The 26,562-nt window shown below is 33.2% G+C and overlaps 2 protein-coding genes across 2 annotated transcripts in view; one reads left to right on the plus strand and one right to left on the minus strand.

The window, feature by feature from the left end:
• The window catches only part of Retm (real-time), a 56,711-nt gene that overhangs the window by 22,419 nt on the left and 7,730 nt on the right, over nucleotides 1-26,562 (plus strand). The window contains exons 7-12 of the mRNA XM_072020419.1: nucleotides 2,216-2,292; nucleotides 3,662-3,964; nucleotides 15,372-15,460; nucleotides 15,590-15,727; nucleotides 19,257-19,377; nucleotides 19,854-19,978. Of these exons, the coding sequence (XP_071876520.1) occupies nucleotides 2,216-2,292; nucleotides 3,662-3,964; nucleotides 15,372-15,460; nucleotides 15,590-15,727; nucleotides 19,257-19,377; nucleotides 19,854-19,978 (853 nt within the window). The remainder of the gene's footprint in view (nucleotides 1-2,215; nucleotides 2,293-3,661; nucleotides 3,965-15,371; nucleotides 15,461-15,589; nucleotides 15,728-19,256; nucleotides 19,378-19,853; nucleotides 19,979-26,562) is intronic.
• How (protein held out wings) overlaps nucleotides 15,447-26,562 on the minus strand; it is a 73,860-nt gene continuing 62,744 nt past the window's right edge. Inside the window, exon 8 of the mRNA XM_072020442.1 lies at nucleotides 15,447-15,716. The gene's annotated coding sequence lies outside the window, so the exon portion shown is untranslated. The remainder of the gene's footprint in view (nucleotides 15,717-26,562) is intronic.

The raw sequence follows: 26,562 nt of genomic DNA on the forward strand, positions 1-26,562 counted from the left end.
TATTCTTTTATTGGTTGGAGTGGTCTTACTTATCATATATTTCTGAGAATGGCTAGAGTGACCGAATGCCACCCAGGCGGCTGAGAATAGATGCTGACCGGACGGTCACACGTAATAAGGCGCTCGGAAGTTTGGTTTTTCATATAGCTGCTTGAATTTCACCTGTGACAAATTCATGGGCGTCGATTATCGAATCATAACGAGAACTTACGACTCTCGTTGACGCGATCTATTCTTTCCATGCGAACGCGTCTTTCCACGAATGGTTGAATATTTTGGTCCTTCGAGTCGGATCATGTATGAAGTGAAAAGTGTACACACTAGTGATACCCAGAGATTAACAGACTCGCAAGTAGGTACAGAGAAAGAATAGCAACGCACCCGAACCGGCTGGCAGTAGAAACGATCAACACAACAAACATTGAAAGAAGGCTAAAAAGGAAACACCCAACAGACCTCACAAAGGATATAACCTAGCAAACACGACGATGGTACCCCGCTGGGGGTAGCCACCCACATGCTATATTTTATTTTTGTTTTTTTTTTTTTTATTCACTTCCACCTAGATATAATACTTTATCAAATGTCCTTCTGGACAAATTGTAAAAAATCCAAATAAATAAATAAAAAAAAAAAAAAAACTAGTGACACCCACTACCATAAAGTGCCACTTGAATCCATCACTATCAGTGCAACGAGTTTCAACAACTTCAGTCTCACAACAACACAAGTGCCACCTTCGGGAAAGAACACCTTCTTCGCGAAGCACACGCACACTGTCCTTCAGTTGCCGACGAGGCTGCGTGAGTCTCTTGTTGAATGAGTCAAGGAAATTAACATATCTACCACACTCTTTGCAAATACCGACTTAATTCACCTGCTAACTGTCTGAGCCTCAATCAGCGCCACAAATAAGATATTCTCACATGACCTCTTAAAGATTTAGCAACATGTATATATTTTACTAACACCGAAGCCACACATAAATAGGATCTTAGAATAGAATAGGACTTAGGAAGGACTAGAACTGGATAGAAACGTTTCGATTGCTTCCGAAATTTTGATTTCTAATCCTTTTCTCTAGGCGTCGCATAAATATCGGATAGCTTTACACTCCTATCCCATTTTGTCTGATTTTGATTTAATGTGAGACATATGAAACAATTTTTTATTGGGGTATAGGACGTGAAAGGTGCCAAATGAATACTCGACGTATTAATGTATCAGTGGCGTTTATTAAAGTTACGAGGGGGGCTTGACGGTGTTACTGGCACGTGTTACCTGGACTGGACTCAGATTGTTGCCTGATACTCACCGTCGACTCGACTTGACTGCTCACTTGCAACTCTCTGTGTGTCGAGCTTTCCTCGTTTCCCTCTTTTACAGGATGCCGAGGTCCCTGAAAAAGAAAGTTTCCTTTCGAGATTTTTTTCTTACCGAAGACCCTTGCGCTTTTTTGTAAGTCCCAGGGTTTTTCTTTTTTACAACGTTCTGGGCCCGAACGTCGTTTCGCGGGCCATGTGGCCAACACGTACGCTTCAACCCTGGAACTTTCTTTACGGTCATGGGGTGCTACACTATGTTAAGCTATCGTTGCTTCCTCTTCCTGATAGTTATTCAGCGATTATTCCCGCCATCTTGGGACACGGACTCGTATATCATTAACCACTAGATTCACCATTTTAAATTAATTTTTGCTTTCATTTCTCAAAAATACTTGTTTAATTTATGGATACTGAAACGCTTTAACTTACTAACTAAAGTTTACTGTTTGATTTGTGGACAGTGCAATGCTCCAATGCTCTTCTTTTTTAATTCTGGACGTTGTAATCTCTAGCAGACAGGATGGGGGATTGCATGAGTAATCTTGAGAACGAGACGGATAAAATATCTTTATATTTTAAATATTATTTTTTATATTTTATATTTTAAAACGTATTATGTGTTTAATAATAGATGACGATTATGTGTACAATGAAACTTCAAACAGTTGTTTGTCTACTCATATTTAATTTGAATTAGTAAGATATATGTGTTTAAGTTAATACTTATTGTAATATTACTAGGTTGTGAACATAGAACCAGCAGAGATCAGTAAGCAGTAAGCGGCAAAATTGACATTTGGAGCATTGGCATTGGTTGTGCCATCGTTTACTTTTTCGCTTACTACTCGATATGTTCACGGTTTTATGCATTTATTATTTTTTATGTTTAGAGATATTGCAAAAAGCCAAGAATCTTGTGATCCAGAAGAAACTTATTCTTGTGCGGACAACAAATTACAAAATAGAGGTATGTTATATTTTTCTATGTTATTATATGTAACATTTATAAATTTAGCTAATGGTTTTGAAAAACAAAATGTTAGAAAGAATGTAGATTTTAATACAATTGAAATTTGATAAGAAATAACTGTAAACAAAAAATGTATGGTCGTAAAAACTTTGTAAATTTAATTTTATTAATTATTTTACTTAAATGAGATTATTCACGCATGAGACAAAATCAATACAATTTGGAAGAAGATACATAAAAATTGCGACAAGTAGTGATTCTTTTGAATAAATGGAAAGTTTTCTATAAGCCATTAAACGTAAAATTATGGTAAGTTTACCATTGTAACAAATGAAAATAATTTCCTTACAGGTGAAGATGGTGATAGTACAGTGTTATATTTCAGAAAAACTTTCTTTATATTTGGATAGTCTTGAAACTACGGAAATCATAGTTTTTAATTTTGTTCCTTTATAATTTACAAGAACTTCCGTTTCTATATACAACTTAAACTAACGTATTTATATCCAACTTAAGACTAGACTTCATTATTCGCATTTACGCAATATTTACAATTTGTACACCTATTACATTGCTATTGTGTTCGCAATGTTTATAACTTTATCGTTTTTATCATCACTCGCTTCGCCATCAGTTTCTTCTACCTTCTTCCCTTCCCCGCTTCATTTTCTTCTATCTTATTCTATTTTTTATTTATCGCGATTCTACCTTACTTCCATCTACTACCTATTTTTGCTCTTTTTCTAACTTCTGCCTTCAATTTATTTTTCTCTTTCAATACCTACTTTTTTGTCTCTTCTGCCTTCTTATTCTTACCTTATCGTCCAAATCTATTATTTGAATATAATACTCAAGCTTGTTTGAAATTATACTTATCCCAATAGATTTTGGAGTGCAGTATTCCTGTTTTTTTTTTTCATTTGTTGCGAGGTTGTGTTAGGAGAGAAGGGTTTTTAGAAGGGATGGTTTAGGTAAGCTATGTGGAGAGTTGATCTTCTTGTTTAAGGGATGCATTTCAGAACTACCAATGTTCCTCCTCTATTCACTATTGATCATTTTATTCCTTTGTCTATCACATATCCTGTAGTTACTGTATATATTATTCTACATTCACCTACAGAAAACTAATAACATCAAGCTGTACCTCTTTTGTTTCTTTTTGTGTCCGTATTGATTAATATTTAATTCGATTGTTTAAAATCTTATAGACGTTTTTTGAGCTTCTTTTGTATGCTTTAGGAGATTAAGAGATAGTATATTAACATATTAAAACAAAGCCATTTGCTGAATTAGTTATTCATAATATAGATATTTAAATATATTAATTTAAGTTATTAAAACTTACTACATATACTTTGTATTTTAGAAATGCAGTTATCTTCAGATTACATAGAAAGATACTTAGGAAAGCTTGACATGATGCAAGAAAGCAAACTTATTCAGTTGAGACAAAGCATAAAGGAATTAAGAGGAAGTTCAATACCTGGAGATGCAACTCTTCTAAGATTTTTAAGGGCTACTGAATTTTCAGTTGAGAAAGCAAAGGAAATGCTAACACAGACATTACATTGGAGGAAGAAGCATCAAATTGATAAGCTACTTGAAGAATATGACATACCACAAGTAGTGAAAGATTATTTTCCTGGTGGTTGGCATCATTTTGATAAAGGTATCGTTTTTTTTTTTATTAATGTTTATAATGATAAAAATTTTTATTGTCTTCAAAATAATTAGATATTTTATAATTAATTATAATATGAAGTAGATACCAAACCAAAAATCAATAAAGTATATGGTAATAATATTACCCTAGATATTTCATATATTTTTTAATAGTACATATTTTGTTACATTTGTCTATTACTTTCTTTATTGCGTTATATATCTTAAAGACACACAAAGATATAAAATGATATTAATCAATGAGACAAACATTTTTTCGTAAAATATTATATATAGGATAGACTGAGATCGAAAGTAATAATTTTATTTTGAAATACGATTTCATAAAAGCTATTAGGATTAAAATTGTTAGTAAAGAATAGACACGAGAAAAAATATCACAAGCCCCTTTTAGTCTGAATTTTAATACTATATGAAGTCGATAATAATGCAATTGTAATTTTAAAAGATTTCAAACTATCCAATTAACCCTCGAACAGCGGAGGATATTAATTTCAATATATGGAAATATTACATGTTTATTACTTTCTAAGATACATTATTATGTATTATGTATTTTTCTCCTTTTTATTATTATTATTATCATTATGCAATAATATTAGAAACTATAACAATTTTATTTTTTTAGCGAATTGTAAATATTATCATATAAGTGTAAAAGGTTCACGCTGAATCTAGGATAACAGTGCGGGAAAATATGGTCGTCGTAGTTCTTTACCTACAAATTTAATCTTTCTTTTCGCTTTTTGTTGTTTTAATCTTTGTTTCTATATTTACTTTTGCTATGATATCTCTTGTGATTGTACATTGGATAAAGTTTGATCTTACATTTTACTATCTACCTCGGTAATATTACAATACTTTGAAGAGAATTATTATCATTAATTTAACCACGAAGCATAAAGTTAAGTGTTCTTCATTGTTTTCCGTAATTTATGTTTGCTTATTAAATTTTGCACTTCGTATAAACTATATCTCAAATCTGTTACCATCATAAAGTGGAGCTCTTAAATGTCTAATTTTGTTGTGTATTTATCTTTGATTTTTACGAGATATAGACCATTAATGACAAATAATTTCATATTATACAATTTACTTTTGTTCATCAAACATATTTTTCCATATTTTGCATTGTTTTTAATATTACCATTAGTCTTGTCGCGTATAATATTTAAACCTAACTATTCAAAATCAGTTGCAGACATTTCTTTTATTAAAGGTAAATTTATTTTTCGCCCAATTATATCAGCCAATCTATATTGCCAACCTTTACTATAGCCACTTTCAGTTACCGATAATAGGTTCTTTAAGAAACTTATTACCATTTCAATTCGATAATTTGGCTTACTGTGATTATAAAATGTAATTCAACATAGTTTTCTTCACAAAGTCACTTAATATTCTGCCACAGAAAGGAAAAGACCTTGATACGATTAATGATGCGACTGGACGTTTTAAACATATGTTGGAATTCAGGTAGGGAATAACTCGTAATTACATTAATTAGAACAAAGGTATTTATTCTGTAACGGAGGTACACAATATGTAATGTAATACTGAACTTGTAATGGCTAGTAGTGAGTTCGAATCTCACTTGGTGACATTCGGATAGAATGTGACGTGCAGGAAAGATGCGGCGAAAGGGCGGATTTTGGGAAATGAAACTATTGGTTCGTGAAATTTTCGGAGGAGAGGAAAAGCGATTGTTTATTGAGTATTTGGGAAGAGAGGTGGTGGTTTAAATGGAGAAAGTTGAGGTTTTATAGGGCGATTATTTATGGGGCTGCAGGGCCTAATCCGCTCGGGCTCGAAAATGTCACGTTTTGGAGATGATGGAAAACAGAATGGGTTGAATAAACAGTGGAGATAGAAAATAGTATCAGTAGAAATAGACAATGGAGATAGAGCGCAGGGAATGCTATTTATGATCACGTTTGTTGGGTCTCCAACACCTTCGCCTACTTAGACGATAGCATAAAATTACGATAAAGATTTGATTTACATGATGTAGATTCTTGCGTAGATGTGTACATATTCACATATGTATACAACTAACGTTACAACTAAGTACTAGCGCAAGAAGGAATGTTATAATGGTAGGGGATATTTAATGATCATAAAAATGTTTGGAGAGGATGATAAGAGGTTGAAATAACAAGAAACTTGTGATCAACTAATATTATTATAATAAGAACTTAAGATAAAGCTATGACAATAAAGACATTAAAGCTAGATTGTGTTCGTAGAAATTAAGATACAATAAATGACTACATACTTTAAAATTTTATGTCTAAGAAATGAGACTTATAAGAGATAATAATCCGATTGATAAGAATATGGATAATAATTACATAGTGTAATCGATAACGCGACATTTGACAGAACGATACAATTTGTATACTTGATTTTGAAAGAAGCGAATAAATGAATTAGATTAAACTGGAGCTTAAAATCAAAATTCTAGCTAATACGTTTAAGACTAAGTGTTATAACATACAAAGGTGATAATACAGTATATTCAGAGTGTGATTATAGTGGCTATTGTAACTAGGTTGCTTCGATTGGTCAAAATTGGCATAATGCGACATTCGAGTTCAATACTGTAATCGTTGGATGATCGTGAAGGTGAGCGGCTATCCTCGATTTCCGAAATGTCTTCTTCCAGATAGGAATATCCGTTGTCCGTAATACTTGCGCGGCTTTTTCGGGTATCATAAGTGATTATGTCCATTGGCATTCCTCGATGCTCACTCCGAAAATCAAAGTCGAAGGAACAATTGACGAAGTTGCTTATTGTGAGTTGTATGTAGCGTTCCTACGTTAGGTCTGGGTTCTTCATGGAATGGAATATTCGGCAGAGAAGTTTGAAACAACTTGAGTAATATTGAATACCAGGACATGTGTGTAACCATAAATGGTTCCCTCAGTCTTTCAGTTAATAATAATCGAAATAATTGAACTCATCTAGATTTTTGTTTGGGTATTTAAGTTCGGTTAGATCTATGTTTCATAATTTTATTGGCTGTAGGAATGTCGGATCCAACCGATGTAAGTGAAGCGAAGCGATGCAGCAATCACTGTCCGTAATATTAATTGTAGAGATATAATAGTCATGTTTTTATCTGTCATACCTTTTTGGTTCTAGTATATGGAAATTAATGTAACTTTTATATAGTCCTTGTATATATAGTATTCCGATTTGTTGCAAGATTATATTCTTCGTGTGTTCTTCGTCTCCACCGCAAAGAACGGTAAGAGTTATTGGTTGTGTGTTACGTAGATGGAATGATTGTAATTGATGTATTTCTAAATTTCAGGAATTCGCCTTACGTAGGATAATAGTGATTGTACTTCGCACGTTGATTCGATGTGTTGCTTTGCTTACGTGTAAATCGGAGCATACGAATTTATACGGTCCAGCATATATTGGATTTCGTTTAATTTAAAGCGCCAACAGACTAGTTTTGAAGTTGGGTTTTTATAATTAAACGAACACTGTAATGATATGTGATCTGTATATAGATAGGATGTGAAATACTTTATAGAGTTTATTATGGTCAGTAGTTTCTACAGTTGAACAATTCTGCCTGAAAATATGCGATAGACAGAGTTTAATCATTCCGTATCTGAGACAGTACACCGCTAATTCTGACGTTAGATACGTCGCATGTTAGTGTAAACGCTTTCGCGAAGTTAAAATATTGTAGCAATAATTTGTTGTGTTTTAGAAAGCTACCTCCTGTTCATTTTTCCATATATCCTTCCATTATGTCCTTTTATAACAAGGACGTCAACATTTTGGTAATTGCAGGAAAATTTGGTATACATTTTTTGCAGTATCCCACCATACCAAGAAACATTTTAATGTCTGTGACTTAGTAAGCGTGGCATGTTGACGATAGTTAAATCTTTCTTGAGTTTTTTGGCTCCACTTCCTTATCAGAGATTCTATGGTCTAAATATTTGAATTGCGTCAGGAATTCGTACTTATCTGGTTGGAGCTTCAAATTATTTTCGCGGAGTCTAAGAAAGACGTTATTTAGTTTCTGGTTATGACTATGTCAAGTTGAACTGTATATCACTATATTGTTAAGGCATACAAAACACTGCTTATTGGTTAGTCTTGTTAAAAATTATTCATGAATTTTTGAAACTATACAGGAACATTTTTGAGGCTGAAAGGCATTCTCACGTATTCGGAATGAGCATTGGAATTGATGAAGACAGCTTTTGAAGAGTCGCAAAGGTCCGTCGGAATTCAGGAGATGGAACTTGTTTTCTTTCGTTTGATTTATTTATGATGATAATAAGGGAGGTATCTTGATTCCGAACTCTCACAACCGCGCATGGAACCAATAGGGAGTAGTTATCGGTTAATTGTCGGAGTGATACGATCAATTCCGTGAGATCCAGGGTTTTTATCTGAACTACCGTTTCCATCCTAGGATTGATCGTTATGAACGTAGTAGGCGATTGAAGGGTATTGTATCAAGAAATACTGGCACTGTGAAAGGAATAGGTCTCATTGAAATAGTAAAATAAGTAATACGATAAGATACAGTAAAAGATGAGTTCACATTTCGCTGGGTAACGTTCGGATAAAATCTGACACGAAAGGATGTTGGTGAGAGCGCTGATTTTAGGAAATGAGACTATTGGTTCGTGAAATTTATTGGATAATTTATAATTTATTTCCAAGTTGTTCTATGCTTGTTCTATATTCTAAATCGACTATGGATTTTCGTGGTCTAAAAAAATCAGAGCTGAGTAATCCGTTAAATGGAACATGTAAGAAGGAGCCCAGAACTTGGAATTTTACATCTAATTTTACTTTTTGAATCTCGAGATCGATGACTGTCTCTTCTATTATATCTCCAAAGGGGATGTTATATGCGCATAGAGAAATTTGTTAAAGCACTTTGTATTGTAGCTTTACGTTACGAAGCTTGGCATTGGCGAACTTTCTGAAAATATTGACTTTCGAAATGCACGTCCCTATAGTTATCAGAAGGAACATTAGCGGAAGTAATATCTTGAATCTATTGTCCGTTGTTGTTGTATTGTCTTTTTCTGCTCTCGTGTATTAAATGTAGTTGCATTGTTTGAAGCAAATTGTTTGGAGCTAAACTCACGGGATTGGTCGTTTGCGAATCTACTGTTATAACTATTAAGTCTTTATGAATTTTGTGATCTTTAATTCAATTCGTTCTTTAATTTAATTCAAGGCGTTGTAATAATTTGGTTGCGGATTTCCATACCATAGGCGTAACGCCTTTTCCTCTGCAACAGTAGTTATAAAAGCGCGGTTAATTGTACGAAACTGCGATATATTTTTAGCATTTGCGAAATGTGTAGATGCGTGTGATGGACAAATTTATTTACAGTCATATCGTTTACCATCGACAATCGTCCTATTTAAAGTCATCGATACTAATGTGAGTAATGAATGTCTAAAATCCAGGATGATAGATCTTCTAGTCGTTGATAGATTTTTCTTGATAGTTTTCTTATTCTGATATAGGCTAATTAAAAGTGCAGAAATTTCTGACGATAAACCGCAATGAATATCAACTTGTTCATTAACTTTGCCGGGAATCTTACTCTTTGTGAATAACAAAGAGGTCCGGTAAACCAAGCTATTTTATTAATACTAATTGATCTCAGAGATAGGATATAATTAAATTTCTTGTACTACATTATGTAGGTATAATGCCAGAAAAAACGGACCGGAAGTTACTGTATTTAACAATGTAGGAGGTTGTGTTCCGACAGGCAAAATGTCTTCTGTTTATCTGTCTCTATATTATAACTAGAGATTATACTATGATCAGAGCAATCTTTTCTTGTAAAAATTGATGTGGTAGAATATACTTTTTTTTTTTTTTTTTTTTTTTATCGTGGGGAAATCCTCATGGACACTCGGCGCTGCGTAGCAACGACCGTGTAGTGTCGGACTCCTACCGACTAAAACCCCACGGTGGTCATCCCGACGTTCAGAGGTGCACCCGGGGTCTCTTGCGAATCACTACCGAGTGCAACCTCGTCGTCTATCTCCCTGCCGTTGTAGTTGTCTAGGGAGGCGTCCCGGCTTGAGTTGGAAAGCTAGGGGGAACCACTCCTCCTAGCGCCACGTCCCCTAATCTGACGCACCCGGGGCAGCGACGGCGGCGCCGCGCCCCTGCGTCGTACGGAGCCCCTGCGACGTTGATGCGACGATCTACTGGGATCGGCTCTTCTCTTCCGGTCTCTCTCTGCCCGCTCCTTTCTCTGCATAACCTCCTCGCAGTAGGCGCGGACAGCGTTAAACTCCCGGGGCCCTCGGAGCATGGCCTCAACGACCGCTTCCGGAGCCAACCTCTCGCCGATGTCGAGCTGCAGGACGCGCCGCGGTTCCGCCCACGCTGGACAGAACTCCAGCGTGTGCTGTGCCGTGTCCTCCTCTTCCCCGCAGTGGTGACACGTGGACGTCACCTCCCGCCCGATCTTCAGCAGGTACTCACCGAAGACCCCGTGTCCGGCGAGCATCTGTGTCGTCCTGAAGGTGAGCGGAACCCCGCCTTGATCTCTCCAAGCCTCCCAATTGGGAAGCACGGCGCGGACGGCTCGGTGTGGCCGCCCGGCGTCCTCCTCCATCAGCTGGGAGCGCCACCGCTCCCAGGTGGTAGAATATACTGCAATCGTCGTTCTGATTAAACGTTCGAACGTCGGAACTCACTGTGTAGCTTTTATCTCTGTTCTCGTCTGATAACTGCTGCTGGATCTGTGTGCGGATTTCAAAAGTTGTAGAATGTGAATCTTGCCTCCGTTTGTAATTTTATCTTCGATTCGATGTCACAATTTAAATTGTAAACCACGAATAGTGCGATATTATTCGTTTCAGAGTTTCAAGAAATTTCGTAGAACGTCGAATCCAATGACCTACCGACTGCGTCTATTTTATGTTGCAGTCCAGATAGGGAATAACTGTTAATTATAAAACAATGGTGTTTATTCTGGTATACGATATTTATCCTATCACCGAATTTGTAACGACTCCTGTCGTTACCTCCTGGTGAGTTCACATTTCGCTCGGTAACGTTCGGATAAAATCTGACACGAAAGGATGTTGGTGAGAGCGTTGATTTTAGGAAATGATACTATTGGTTCGTGAAATTTATTGGATAATTTATAATTTATTTCCAAGTTGTTCTATGCTTGTTCTACATCATTCCAAAGAAATAATGATTTATCTCAAAAGAAGTTCCAGAAATATCCCCAAAAAAGTGAATTTTTTATCAGTCCCTCTTTTTTTGAAAATCGAACATGTAAAAGTTGTTCTGAATTGTTCTAGTTGTCCTAAACATCGTTTCAAAGTATCATTTTCATATGATATTTAATTTAGGAAATAATTTGGGAAAGCTGTACCCATAAAACAATTTCTCTTTATTTTAACAGTGATGATATACAGTAAAGGATCACAGTACTTACACCTCTAGAATAAACCAAAATAAAAATTTGGAAACCGAAATATAAATATAATGGGTAACTTTATTATCGACGCCATTCGTTGACGATATTTTCCAATTTTTTCGGGAACGGAAATTGTTCCAGGCTTGCCTGTTTTGAACAATTACCTACGCCACTAGAACAACTATGTTATATTTTGAGAAAATGCAATTACGCATACTCAGGTGCGCCAGCGTCTCCAACAATGTTTTTAGACCTTGTTTACGTGGAGGCCGTCTGTTGGGACTTTTCGGGCTATCTTGGATATAATAGTCCGATAAGGCCTCCCCCATGGGTCCCTATCCAACGCGACGCAAAATTCCTCCCATCCTATTTTTCGTATTTTCGCGAATCTTCTTACTAAGCTCTTTTCTTTTAATTCTAAACTCCTCAATCAATTGACCAGCGTCCTGTAATTCTCTTGTTTTGGCTCTCTGAGCTTTAAGTTTAAACACCTCCCCCCTAAGTATCTTTAGTTCTTCGCACCACCAATAGTTTCTACTTTTTTTCTTGTAGGAGGACAAACTTTTTGTAATTCGGAGGCACATGTCGTTTCTACAGTAACCTGGAAACATTCTGCATGTGCCTCTTCGTCGGTTGAATTACGAATAAATAAGCTCTGATGATTGAAGTCAAATTTTAAAATAAAATTATCTGTATCCATTTCCTTCGTTGAGTATTTAAAATCATCGACATTACGTCTCCTCTTAATAGTTTCAAGATCATGTAAAACGTAAGTATAGTCCGAGGCTGACAATATGTTAAGTATTTTACTTCCCTTGTGTTTCTTTGCCAGTCCTCTGTCCGTACTGATTATATCCAGAAAGCTAGTTCTTCCATTCTTATAAAATGTATACCTTTTATTTATTATAATGGGTACAATCCCGTTTTTACTTAGCATATCCAATAGATATGTTCCTCTACGACCCGTTTTAATGCCACCACATACGGTAGACTTGGCATTAAAGTCCCCTACGATCATCATCGTACGATGCCTTCTCTTAGATGTTTTAATCGTGCAATTCAGTTCATTTAGGTAAACATTGAACTGCTAATCCCCACTCTAATTCCCACGAGTCCTTTTCTTTTATCCAGGGTGCTATCATTCGGATATTTTCCTTCGAATAATATGATTCATAGGGAAACATCCCCTTTGTCATCGTTGTACCAGTATGATTCCGAGATGAACACCACATCCACTTTAGGCGTACTGGTACATCAAATCTTGTGTTTACAGTTTACAGCGATTTAGGTTTATTTGGAAGATTTTAATCTTGACCCGCTAATGAACCCGTAACGTAATTTAAATTTTTCCTTATATCACTAACCTGTTTGATTGTATGTCTATATGTAGGGAATGCCAGTGAACCTGGCATTTATATTGACTATCCCTCTCTCATTGCACATAGCACAACGTGGTTCATTTTTGCAATTCGAGATATTATGGTCACTGCTACCACATTTTCTGCGCAATTCCTTACCCGGACTTATGGACCTACATTGATTAGTCGTATGGTATTGATTAATCATATGACATCTGTAACATTTTTTAATTTTAGGTATTATCCTTGCTATAGCGATTGTTAATCCTGTTCTAATTTTTATTGTTTTATCGTTATCCGGCATACATGACGATGGTATTACTGCAATCGCTCGCTACGTCCCCCATTGTGTCGTTCTGATCGTTTTTATGTCGATCCAGCTTTTTTCCTTTATTTTCAACTCATTACCGAGTTCCTTTATTAATTCCTCCTTGGTTAACAGCGGATCTATATTTTTCATCTCTAAGGATTCTGTCCTGTAGTGGTATCAGCTGAAGTCTTTCTTCAGTCAGTTTCTTCTTATGTCCTTTATCACCTTTGCCACTGGTTTTTCTAAGTACACTTAGAGTACACTTAGTCTCCCTCGGTGCCTCCCTAGTCTTCATTAAAATTTTGTATGTTTTGATCCACTGAACAGTTTCCTCTACTTTTACTATAATTGCTTTCGATCTATTTCTTCTGCTAGCTATCTCCCCTTCTATTCTCTTTTTTACCTTTCTAGTACTATTTACCTCTATTATTTCAATATTTTCTATTTCTTTCCTTTTTCTCCTCCTTCTTTCCTGTATTTTCCAATCTCCGTTATCATCTTCTTGCGTATCCTCATTTCGTATGTAGAGCGTTTGCTCTACATACATCGGCACATGTGGCTCCATGTCATCTTTTTACTCTTTTTCTATTTTCTTCTTTCTTCTCCTGGGCTGGTGAGATTTGCTTTCTTTTTGCCGCTTCGATCATTTTTTACCTTCTACTCATTTGAGCTTCTATGCTGTTATTCATTTCATCTGTATAGCGCGACGATGTCTGTGTCATTGTAGTTCTGCTTTCGGAGATTACTCTCTTGTCCGTCCCACCACTCGTTGTCTTTCTTCTCCTTGGCTTGTTTGTCCATTCGATCAGTGATGTAGCATACACGTCTATCATCCTTTCAATTTTAGCTATCTCCGAGTCCTTTTTTTACACCAGATGTATTCGTCTTTTTTTTTTCTCTTTTTTTTTTTCTTTTTTAGGCTACCAATACTTTCCACTGCATCCATCAGTATCTGGATTAGACGTCTCAGCTCACCTAACTTTTATAATTATTGACTCCTCGTCATCTACTAGTGTAGTTTTATCATCCTTTCCACTATCTAGTATATCTTTACCGCTCGTTGATTGTTTGACTCTTGCGTTATTTATATTATGTATCATGGCAATCCTGTTCAAGTCAGCCTTTTCTTTCATTCGTTTCGGCTAATCAGTGTGCTGTATTTACGCCATTAGAACAATCTGGATTCGTGTACCAAAAGAAGAAACTTTCACTTTATGATATTGCTATTAAAATAAAAAGAAAAATGTCTATTATTTTATAGATACAAATTTTTCAAGTTATTTCCTAAACTAAATATAATATTGAAATATTACTTTGAAACGATATTTAGAACAACTAGGGCAAAACACAATAATTTTTACGAAAATTTAAAAAGAGGAGGGGGAGGCTAGGCAAAAATTAATATTTTTGGGGGCTTATTTCTAGAACCTCTCGAGATAAATAATTATTTCTTTGGTACGATATAGGACAAACGTAGAATAACTCGTATCAACAACAAAAAGTTCGAGATTTAGAAAATGGGAGTTAACTTCATATATTATAAACTAAGGTAGCCAGGAAACAATACTAATGTGTACGCTACCATAGATGCACAATTAAATTTAGGCAGAATTCATTGTAGCGATATCGACATTTTTTTGCGAATATTCGTTTAGTTATTAAAAAATTTGATTTGTATAACATATTTAAAAGCCGGATATAAGGTAGTTTTTCCGAATAGTTTTACCGAAAACAACTTATTAGAAATTGAAGATTTTGCATTTGACAATTACTAGAAATGTAAGGCAGAAGTTCCAAGAACGATATTATGTACAATAGGAATATAAAACGATATTATGAAATGAGAATATAGTGATGGTAGCGATGATAGTGAATTATACGTATAACGACAAGAAGATGCGTGCGTAACAGAAGTGTCATATCTATAATAATTATTTTCTAATCTTTAAGAACAGTACGCTTTGAATTTCATAACACAAGGTTTTGAAGAATTTTCAGTCAAAAATTTTCTCATTTTTTTTTTTTTTTACTTTTTCCTCGAAGCTATCTTTTACATATTCATGACCATGTTCAATAAAAATATGAGAAATAAAGTACATATACTGTGTTCTTAATTATTTTATAATAGATTAATATTGTACATGGACGAATTCTTTCTGTCTTCATTAGTGTTTATAAAGTTAATTTTCAATTCAATATATATTTCTTCATATGCATTTTACAAGAAAGGTCTTATAAGTGGAAATTTAAATAACGATATCTTTATTAATTTGTAGATGGTCAACCTTTATATATTTTAAGAATGGGACAAATGGATGTAAAGGGATTATTGAAATCTATCGGAGAAGATGACTTGCTGTTGCTGGTAAGTTTCATTTGTATAATAACATTATATGCAGCATTATACAGTACACATCATGTAAAAATAACAATTTATATTATTTATATATTTTATAGGTTTCCACAATATTCATAATTAATATTGTCATTGTAGGTACTACATATTTGCGAAGAAGGACTGGTACTTATGGAAGAAGCAACTACTGTTTCTGGCCATCCAGTTTCGCAGTGGTGTTTATTAATAGATCTTGAAGGTTTAAATATGCGTCACTTATGGAGACCTGGTATAAAGGTATAGAATCTATTTAATATATTTTAGTATTTTTTCAAACAATAGTTTAATAAGTACATGTATACTACTCATATACATTTTATCTTATTTGAATATATACAAAATCAATAAATGTGTTCCTTATATTAATCATCCCATAAATAATATTAAAATTACACCATATATAACTTAAGTGCAAAATATTAATACTTATATTTATTTTTAATGATCATCAATGTATTGTTTCTTATAATATTTATTTATTTCTTATGTAAGTTTTCAATTCATGAACCAACATTTTTTAATACTTTAAATATAAGAAGAAATCATTTAATACTAATTTTAAGGACTGCTAGTAATATAATTAATATACTATACTATAATAGTAAGTATAATTTACATAGAGTATAAATTGTGGAATTCCGAGAACACAATTGTGATTTTCTAAAAATTATGTTTGCCACCTGCCATTTAACATTATCATAGTGGAATGTAATTTTTTGCTATTTATAATCATTAAAGATGTATATCTATGAAGGTATATTAAAGTAAAGTACATATACCTCTAATACACTTTTGGATAAAAAAATAGCTCGTGGCATAAATTAGGAAAACTTTATTGAATAACAAAGATACAAAAGTATATTTCATTAACTTAACAACTAGTTTTTAATGTACCACTATATAGTTCTGAAGAGAAAATAAATATCTTTTCTTGCAAAATTAGAAATATTGCAAGAATTTTTTCGGCTGCAGAAAAATGAATATTTACTCACATTCGTTAAAGAAAATATTATGTTAATATTTCGTATATTTCGTATTTCTTTATTTTTTACAACTGCTGTCTTTTTTTTTTTTTTATTGCGATTTAAACAGAGTTTTCTTCCTCTTTCGTCTTATTTTTCTATTTTCACAAACTGTTCTTGCAGGGAGCTCACCCCAACAATTCTTTATTATATTTAGATCAGGTGATCTTGCTGGCCATCATGAAATTTTGATTTTTTTCTCAAAAAAATACTTCTTCACCGACTGCGTAGTGTGACCATTATCTTATTGGAATTTGAAATTTTCTCTGCAATACGCACTGCATGTGCCCGTGTTTGTTAGTTGATCAAGTTAATATCTTTTATACTATTTATTTCTCCAATTAATGAATGTCCATAAGAAACAGAAGCTGGAATTTGTCAAAAAGCATTTGAAGTGGTTTAAAAGGTAGAGGAATATTATTTTCCTCAATGAAAAAATGGTTAATTTCAAGAAAGTGGAAGTATTATTATCATTATTTACGGACGATAGAGAAATTTTCAAGACGCCGACAAATAGGTGATGGAAGTACAATCATAATAGTATCATAAAAAAACGGAAATTGTATTTATTGCGAAAATTCTATTATATATACACCTCATCACATGCATCATGAAATGTTTGGACAGTGAAGTTCTGATCTTAGACACAATACAGACTTTCAATATAATAGTCATCATAGTTTACAATTTCTATATATAATCTATTTTTCGTCACTAATAATATGCAGTTTAATCATCAATTATATAGATCACGTAATGTTTAGTATAAATGTTTACTCGTCGGATATAAATCGTTATTTATAGATGCACATCCTTTAAATTTCAATTTAAGCTTCTGATTTGCTTTAAATATTAACATATGGTGCTATTATAATAATTACTATATTGGTTATCTATTTTGGTATTTTTTCATAGGTAGGTGAGGTTCTATTTAGATCAGATGTTCTTTCTTCTGATTATTGTGTGTATTTTTGTTAAAATTTAGTATCCAATCTTCTTTTAACACGTTTATCGTCGCGTCACCCATATCTATGTGACGGGTATACTTTCGTGAGGGCCCCGTCACCAAAGTATGGGTGACGCTCTTCTTGTTCAGTTAATTAAATATAGGATATTATATATAGAATATACAACATAAAAATATTAAAAACACATTATACCATACTTTTTATTAATTTATATTCTGGATAAAATATTACATTATGCTATATCGCATGGTATTTGTTAAAACATTCCAAATACATTTAGGATGATTTTGGGCACTTCGAACAATAATCGTAGACTTCGTCATCACTACTCTCCTCACTTTCAAATATATTTTCACGCTGTTTACTGAACATTTTGAGGATAAAAAAATCACTGATATACGTCTCGACTAAATGAAAGATCTGAGATATCTGCCATGAGATCCCTCGGAATACTCTAGCTGGAAGCTTATCGCTTTCTCCATTTCAGAATTAAATAATCTTTTCTTTACAATGAATCGAAGGCGATAAACAATGAATTCCCGCTTGTCGCTCTATTTACGTTCTGCGTACCGGCGGTCGGATTTGGGGCCCGCAGGAAGCTTAGCCGAATCAGGCTGGGTGACGAACGTGTTAACCTGTTAATTGCGAGATTTATACTACGTATACATGTGAAACGCAGGGCAAATGCAGCTATTATAAATCTTACGAAAGAAGTAAAGCAAAACAAACAAGGATTACATTTTTATTCGATAAAAAATTTACAATTCGTTGTTTAAAAGGATATTATTATTAAAAGCTTTAAAATTGACAGATAGTAATACAATTCATAAATAAGAAAAATTTTTAAAATTTAATTAATTTCAGTGCGGTAGTTTTTAAATAAATACTGCAAGGTATCACACAAAGTGGCACTTTGCAGGTCGAACACCAGTAACGTAATTCCTTATGGATTCCATTTTTTGAGCAGACGGCATATCTTCGAAGTGAATTTGCTTTTGATGGTGTTATAAGCTATATAAGCTGGTATAAGTTACATAAGCTGGTATAAAACACAAAACAGTTCAGGGAATAGTCGATATACGCACCAAAGAGAATAATCAAATAATCAAATTTTTCTTTATAAAATACATAATAGCTTTTCTGGAAGTATAAAGGAAACATACCACTAAACGTCATTTACGTTACTTTTTACTAACATTTTGAGCTTTTATAGTAAATGGTAACTTTTTATTTCATACGACGAGTATCGTCAATCGCACCGAAATAAAGTTTTGGATTGACGTGTATACACGTCAAACGCAGTTAACTGGATAAGTAAAAGGTACCGATTTGAATATTTCAAACTCTACGTTTAACAATGCAGAATTTTTCAAAGATATAAAGAAAATTATATAAACACATCATTTAATCATATGAATGCTTATTTAAAGATAAGAAACAACATTACTTATGGAATGGCGTGGTAGAAAGCGTATTTATTCGTAGACAAATTTGTCGAACTTCGTTGATATTTTCAATAATTAATAAATAGAGTCCCAAACATAACTTATTTTCAGTTTCGTCTCATTTTAGCTTGCAAGAACACCTCTTAAATTTTTCATGATATGTGGCATGAAATCTGTCAGAAGACTCTGCCAGAAGAAAAATGTTTTAATATATAAATCATAATGTCACACATATATTATAATTTCAGTTAAATAAACATTTCCTTATTGAATATTATTTTAGTACTACTTACTGCAAGGGTGAACTATTTACAATACATTTTTGTTACAGGCTCTATTACGTATTATTGAAATCGTTGAAACAAATTATCCAGAAACTATGGGGAGAGTTTTAATTATGCGAGCGCCTAGATGCTTCCCTATTTTATGGACATTGATAAGTACATTTATAAGTAAGTAAGAATGTTTCTTAATTGTTTCTTAAGATCATTTATTATGATCAAGTACTGTTATATACTGCCCGGAAACATCACTAACCCTAAAACACTTCATACCACAGTATCAGCATTTGCATTTCTAATCTCGTTTCAAATGGTTGCATTAACGTTATGTAGAGCATTCCACAAAGTTATCGTTAGCAACACCCCATCTCTCTCGATCACTACTGTCGAAAATATAAAACTACCGCGCGACCGTCGGGAAACAGTTCATCGGAAAATCAAAATAAAGCTTTTATTGATTATTTGGGATACAAGTAGTATGTTTGTTAATATCTAAAACCAGTTAAGAATATTTAAGAAATCGCAATATTGTCAGTTTTATTGCCGTCTGTTATTTATGAAAGATATTGTATAATGTTTGATATTCTATTATATGAATATTTATTTTCACATAAAAATGTATTAATTTGTTTAAATCTCTTGCACAGATGAAAATACAAGAAAAAAATTCATATTTTACTGTGGCACCAATTATCAAGAACAAGGTCCTGGTAGCCTAAGTGACTATATCGAACCTGAATTTATCCCAGATTTCCTTGGAGGATCATCCGAGGTAAGAATAATTATATATAATTTATTAATATGTTTAATTTACTATCTTATATTTATGTAAAATGTATTTTTACCGCGAATAAAAAATATCTTCTTTATAACCGACAATTAACACCATAAAATATTGCATATACCATGTAAATATATGTTTTTATATAATATTATCTTCGTGTTTTCATTATGTAAGATATATGAAAACACATGCAACAAGTAATACTTCCAACGTCTTTAATACTTCTTAGTTTCAAATTACTTAGCAATAATGTATTTTAACTACTAGGACAATGTATGCGAGGTTTATGGTATGGTACCTCGAAGATTTTATATTTTCGACGCAACTGCTAATAACGTAAGGATTTTTATATCTTTGTTTTATTTGTTAAAAATCGTAGTGATATTTGGTGCTTTTATGTTTTATTATTGTTTTGTACTTATATGTAGCACCTTCTAATAGTTGTTAGTCTAGTGTTATGAGAGATCAAAGATATAAGAAATAGAAGAGCCAAATTTTATTAGACAATAACAGCAATTAATCAACATATATATGTGTGTACTTGCTTAATTAAAGTTTGTGAAGTTACATAAAACATCTAGGTATTTAATTATCAAATAGGAGTTATTATCCAATTGTTCGAGACTAGAAAATTGTTCGTGACTGCAGTCGCGTTACGCACATCTTTTTATGAAATACAGTGTATGTATAATATATACACATATGCAAGATGAGATTTTGAAGGAGATACCTGAGAAGCACTGACCTCGTTTTGTATCGAAATAAAGTTTAATCAAATGAAAAAGGGTAAAAAAATATAAAGAATATGATACACGGTGTCGATTTCGATGGCCTTGAAATATGTTATCAAGGTCAACATTCTAAGTAATTTCTTCCTATATGTATATACAGCCGCCGCTCGGGTTTTGAAAATCTATACTTAAATTTAGGTTAGGAATCTGAACCCACGATTACACTCGGTTAGAAAAATTTACCAAATGTCCAACTGGACAAACTGTAAAGTACAAATTAAATAAAAACAAAAAACGATTACACATTCTGACGTAGGCAGCCGTCTTCTTCTTTTTAACAAGAAAGAAACAAAGATATGAAGTATATAGTAGTGGATCTGGAGTATCTATGTGTGACAACAGATGCTATTTTTCCTATATGACTGCAAGACGTAAGCACATTACAAAATAAGTGAGTTCCGAAACTAATGGAGCTTTACTAGGCATTTCTCTCCAAAAGAACAATTGAGTTACGACCCATGATTCCTTTGAAACTTTTCATCTTCATGATGAATAGAATACGATGCAATAAAAAAGATCTGACCTTGAGTTTCAAGATGAAGGTCAATTTTGCGGCTACTTTTTTCAGATCTTTACCGATCCAAATGTGTAGAATAACGCTATAATGTTCATAACAAATCATTTTCGAATATTCTATACATATATTTCTTTTAGTTTCAAATTGATTTAGTTACCGATAGAACATTCTTTTCATATGATTAGTTATTCTTTTGAAGCATTTTAACAAGTACATATACTTATATATACATATACTTACGTATATCTAACATCGTGTTACATCATATCCATCTCCATCAATTTTTGACTGCCTCATAAGCTTATAAATGAATATCCGTTAGTAGTTATTCAGTTATGATTTTACTTAGGGTAATTGATAAGGGATGACTTGTTATCTTGACTGATAAACTGATAATTATACTGATAAAATCTCTTAGAGGAACGCGTAGATGAATATGTAACAGAAATATATTTGAGTATAAGTGTAAGTATAAATATAAAAGTATAAGTACAGTGTAAGATAATCCAGATTCGCACTCTGGCAGCATTACATTACAACAGAGCCCCATGGGCCTATGGGTGTTTGTATAATTCCGAAACTGGCCTGTCTATACCCCGCTGCGCCATTTGTACAAGACATATTCCAAAAAAGGGATATGAGTCTGAAGCCCTTCAAATTGATTTAGTACTAAACAACTCTTAACACTTTGACTGCCACATTGGTCATATATTACCGGCTACGGTTTCTCCTGTGACGCCACGGTGGTCATTGGTGACCGCTTGAACTTCTTACAATTGTAAAAATTGAATGAAAATTGACAATTAGGTCATCTTAAATATAACCGATAAATAAAAGATACTTTGAAATAAAAAGTGCCCCATTGAGCAATTAAACATTTTTATTAGAACATCAATAAAAAAAAAAAAAAATGAGAACAAATCTTGCATCTAACGGCATCCATATCTTTGAGGGGTAATCTACGAATATTATTATAAACACACCTTAGAAAATAATCGTAAATGCTGCTTTATGATCATATAATTGAAGTTAAAAGTGTGAACATACCATACTATTATATGTAGAATGAGCGAATACCGTTTACTAATAGCTTCTACACGTTTCAACAATATATTCTGGACGTTTTGCTTACGACGAAATAACGAATGCGAATGGTTTGTTGAAATAAACGAAGCCTTGTTATAATATGTCTCTATCAACTGTTACCAAGACGCCACGGTGGTCACCCGTGACCACCAATAAGATAAACGGACCATTGGGGAAGAATGTTGTCTTACATCATCAATTTATTATTATTTTGCCATTATATGCTTTGAATAATAAAAATACTCCCGTGGCGTCCTGACTGAAACATGTGATTTCGGTGTGGCAGTTAATGTTAACGGCTTCGAAAACCAGGAAAACTAAACAATTTTTACTTCAACAAAATAAATAAATAAATAAATAACGACCACCCGTTTTAATTTAAAGTTCGAATATACGTTTATGATTTATAATCATAGTCTTGTTTATAAATAAATGTAGGAGTGAACTGTTTAACACTTGGTTTACGGGCGTCTCTTATATACCTACCTTTGCGAGGACCCGTCCAATTGACGGGTAAACGAAAATATGCATTTTCTTTAAAAAATCGATTTATTCAAATTAAGTCTACATTGAACAATATTAGACTTCACGTTTAAATAAATTATTAATAAGTAAAAGGTCTTTTTTTTTAATTATCACGGAAATGATAATAATATTAACGCTATAGTGTAATCATATTTATTGAGCACATTTTTACAGATATACTGAATTTTGTTTGTGCATTTTCCACATATGATATTTTTTGCAATATGTACAACAATTATTCCTTCTATTTTTTCTTTTTTTTTTTGCAGTAGCCCACTTGGCAATTTTTTCGCACTTCTAACGTTGAAAGTGACAAAAATGAAGCGTCTGATCTTTGGCAAAATATGAACTCCTTTCTGGATATTTCTGATCCGGTGTACTCTTTACATAATATCCACGCGTTTATCGCTGCCAAATCTAGAATATTGAAAAAAAAAACTTGAAGAGGCCATCGAAAACTCCCTGCTTTCACACTATATTTGCGTGCCATCTGGTCAACGTCGTCCACATCAAACTTTGTTTTATTATAAAAAGCAATGGTTTCTGGAACACGTTTATAATTGTCTTCTACTCGTATACCTGTATGTTTGATGCTTAGAAGAAGGATTTTTACGTTAGGTTTACCTTTATACACAGTGAGCGTGAATTTTTCTGATTTATATAAATTTGAGGAAAACAAAGTCATCTTGTCCTTTTTTCTCTTGAGCATCGAGTTTCATCTTTCCCCGTATAAAGGAAACCATTCAAAATATGTTTTGTTTGAACGTCAACTGCAAACCAAAACTTAATGCCAAATTTATGAGGCTTATTCGGCATATATTGGGTAAACCTGCATCGGGCTTTCGTTGGAAGTAATTGTTCATCTATTGAGATATTTTCATATGGCTTGTAACAAGCCTGGCTATTACTTATAAATCTGTTCCATATTTCGGATATCAGTGCAAATTTATCTGTTTGCAATCTTTCGGAGACTTTCAATGATCTCGCTTCATACGCGCCCCGGGCATATAGAATTCCTAGAAAACTACGCAACTCAGCAACTGTGATTGTCCGTCTTCTTTTCAAAACTCGATGCGTCTCGGTTTCAGTGCAATCTTTTATGTGTTCCATTATGTGTTTGTCAATTATCAATTCGAAAGCACTAGTTACACAACCCGACATAATATTTCTCTTAGCATAGCCAGTAGACCCTGCGATATCCTTGAATATCATACGAACGGGTGTCCTACCCCTAGATCCGCCTGCTTTTAGTTTTATCCACTGTGTCCCGTCAATTGCAATTTCAATTTTACCCATTACATTTTGGGATGTGCTTGGAATGTTACGACACATTTTCAAGAAGTTTTCCTCTTCACTATACAAAGATCCTTCTATCTCTCCACTTTCAGTGTATTCAGAACTTTCACTGTCAGCTTCGCTTTGGCCTAATTCATATTAATCTTCTTGATGTTGACAATTTTGTTCGATATCTTATTATATCTCCTGGATTCACCCATGATTGCTAAAAAAGGGGGATCAAAAAAAGACAATACTGTGCCCAAATTCAATTATCCTATTGTAAATACTTACAATAAGCGGAGACAATAATGGGAAATGTCTACGATAACTGAAACTTTTACACACTGTCTTTGAAAAACAGTTTGTTTATGAAATCAGCTAGCCCGTTAATTTGACGGATTTCTTAGAGGTAGGTATACTACATACAGATTTCAAAAATTAGAAAGCCTAGGAAAAAATAATTGTGTGTATAAATTCTTTAGATTAAATGATTAATTTACGATGCAAAATGGTTACAATTAATGCTATGGTTTTTGAGATATTTCATTTCGAAGTTTGAAATCCGTCAAATTGACGAATCCCGTAAATCTAGTGTTAAAAATGAAATTGAATCTCGCCTGCTGAATGTTTGGATTAGTTTCATCGAATCTGATCGTACGAATTCGAAATACCCAAAGTTATTATGGTTTTTCGAGAATGCACGTTGATTAATTCCTATCGAAAAATGTTAATTTGCTGATCAATGGCATCTTTAGTGTCTTAAGCATCCCTATATAAACTTTTGATACGCCTTTTTTAGATGGAATGAGAACTGTACCTGAACAGACGTGAGGTGTCTAAAATTTCTCGATAACATCGCGCAATTTCTTCCATATTGAAACCTTGCCTATAAGTTCTATTGCGTCATTTTTAATTTACCTTTCGGATGGACCATTGGGTATAAAAAGAATTAAAAGTTCTAAAGATAATGTTAGAAAACAGACCATTATTGCAATTAATATCTTAATATCTTCTTTCAAAAATAGCTTTTCTTTGTGGTCGTATTATAAAGCTTGTCGATGAACATCTCGCGCGTTATTTTATATTTTCCTGGACAACACGTACCAGCTATTCCAATTGTCAGGTTCGCTATGAAAAAAATTAATGCTGTACATTTTAATGATATTTAATTTTAACAATGCATTACTTATTATGTTATTGTATATGGATGAAATTGAAATTTCATGACTCATTACTTGTGAGATTTAATTATGCTGTCAACTTTCTAGTTCTTTTCGAATAATAATTTCACTACGTAAATTCTTTTTGGACAGTGATTTCTTCACTTTTTAATATTTTATCACGCACATCTTAATATTTCATAGTAAATATACTGTTTAAAAGTTTTGATACCTACATTATTGTGCATACTGCATACATTTCAAGCAATACTGTTATAAAACTATTACATTTAAAACATTTTTCTAAATCCAGTAATTTATTGTTTAGATATATTTTTTCACTATAAGTTAGAAATGTAATTTTCACTCCTTTTATATATATGTATAAATATTGATACATTATACGCTGGTCTCGCTATATGGTGAGATTTTAGCATCACTATATTTATTTTACATACGTATAGAATCATTATCAGAATTATTAGAAATTAGGATTTCCAGATTTCTGTTCTATATGATAAATTTATTGATAAATGGATTCATTTGCAGTGGGTTAAACTTAATGCGGTAATGTGATATAGCTAAGACAACTAAATTGATAATTCACAACTCACAACTAACAATCAACAACCCATAACAACTCGCAACTCTCTCAATTCAACTCACGACTCGCAACTAACTCCTCGCAATTAGACTCTCAATTAACAACTGACGGTTAATCGTTTTTCTCCCTCAAACATCCCTTTGTCGTCTTTTCATAGCCCCCAGCACGTACGTGTTCGGTAAGCGTCCGCGATTGTCACGTAAAATAAAAAAAAGAAATGGAAGATGAAAAATAAAAGATAAAAATAAAAAAATAAAAAGAGAGAATTTATTTCTTAACACTTGATTTACACTAACTGCAATTTACTTATAAACGCCAGCCGCGACTTTCCAAGACTGAAGCTCTTACAACTTGACTTTCGGCGGAATCCGATTTAATTAAAAAAATTTAAACAAATAGACAATAAAAAAAAAATCTTTATTTCCGTCATCAGCCCATCGGTTCCGAAGCGCGGCCCGGTCTCTGATGTAGATCGAGGTGTAGTTGATGTTACACGATCATGGTCACGTACGTGTCACGTAAAATAATAAAAAAAACACAAAAAATAATAAAAAAAACATAAAAAAAGACAGAATTTATTTCTTCACACTTGATTTACACTTGACTTCCGA

The sequence above is a fragment of the Bombus fervidus genome, chromosome 17 (assembly GCF_041682495.2).
Source record: "Bombus fervidus isolate BK054 chromosome 17, iyBomFerv1, whole genome shotgun sequence".
NCBI classification, from domain to species: domain Eukaryota; kingdom Metazoa; phylum Arthropoda; class Insecta; order Hymenoptera; family Apidae; genus Bombus; species Bombus fervidus.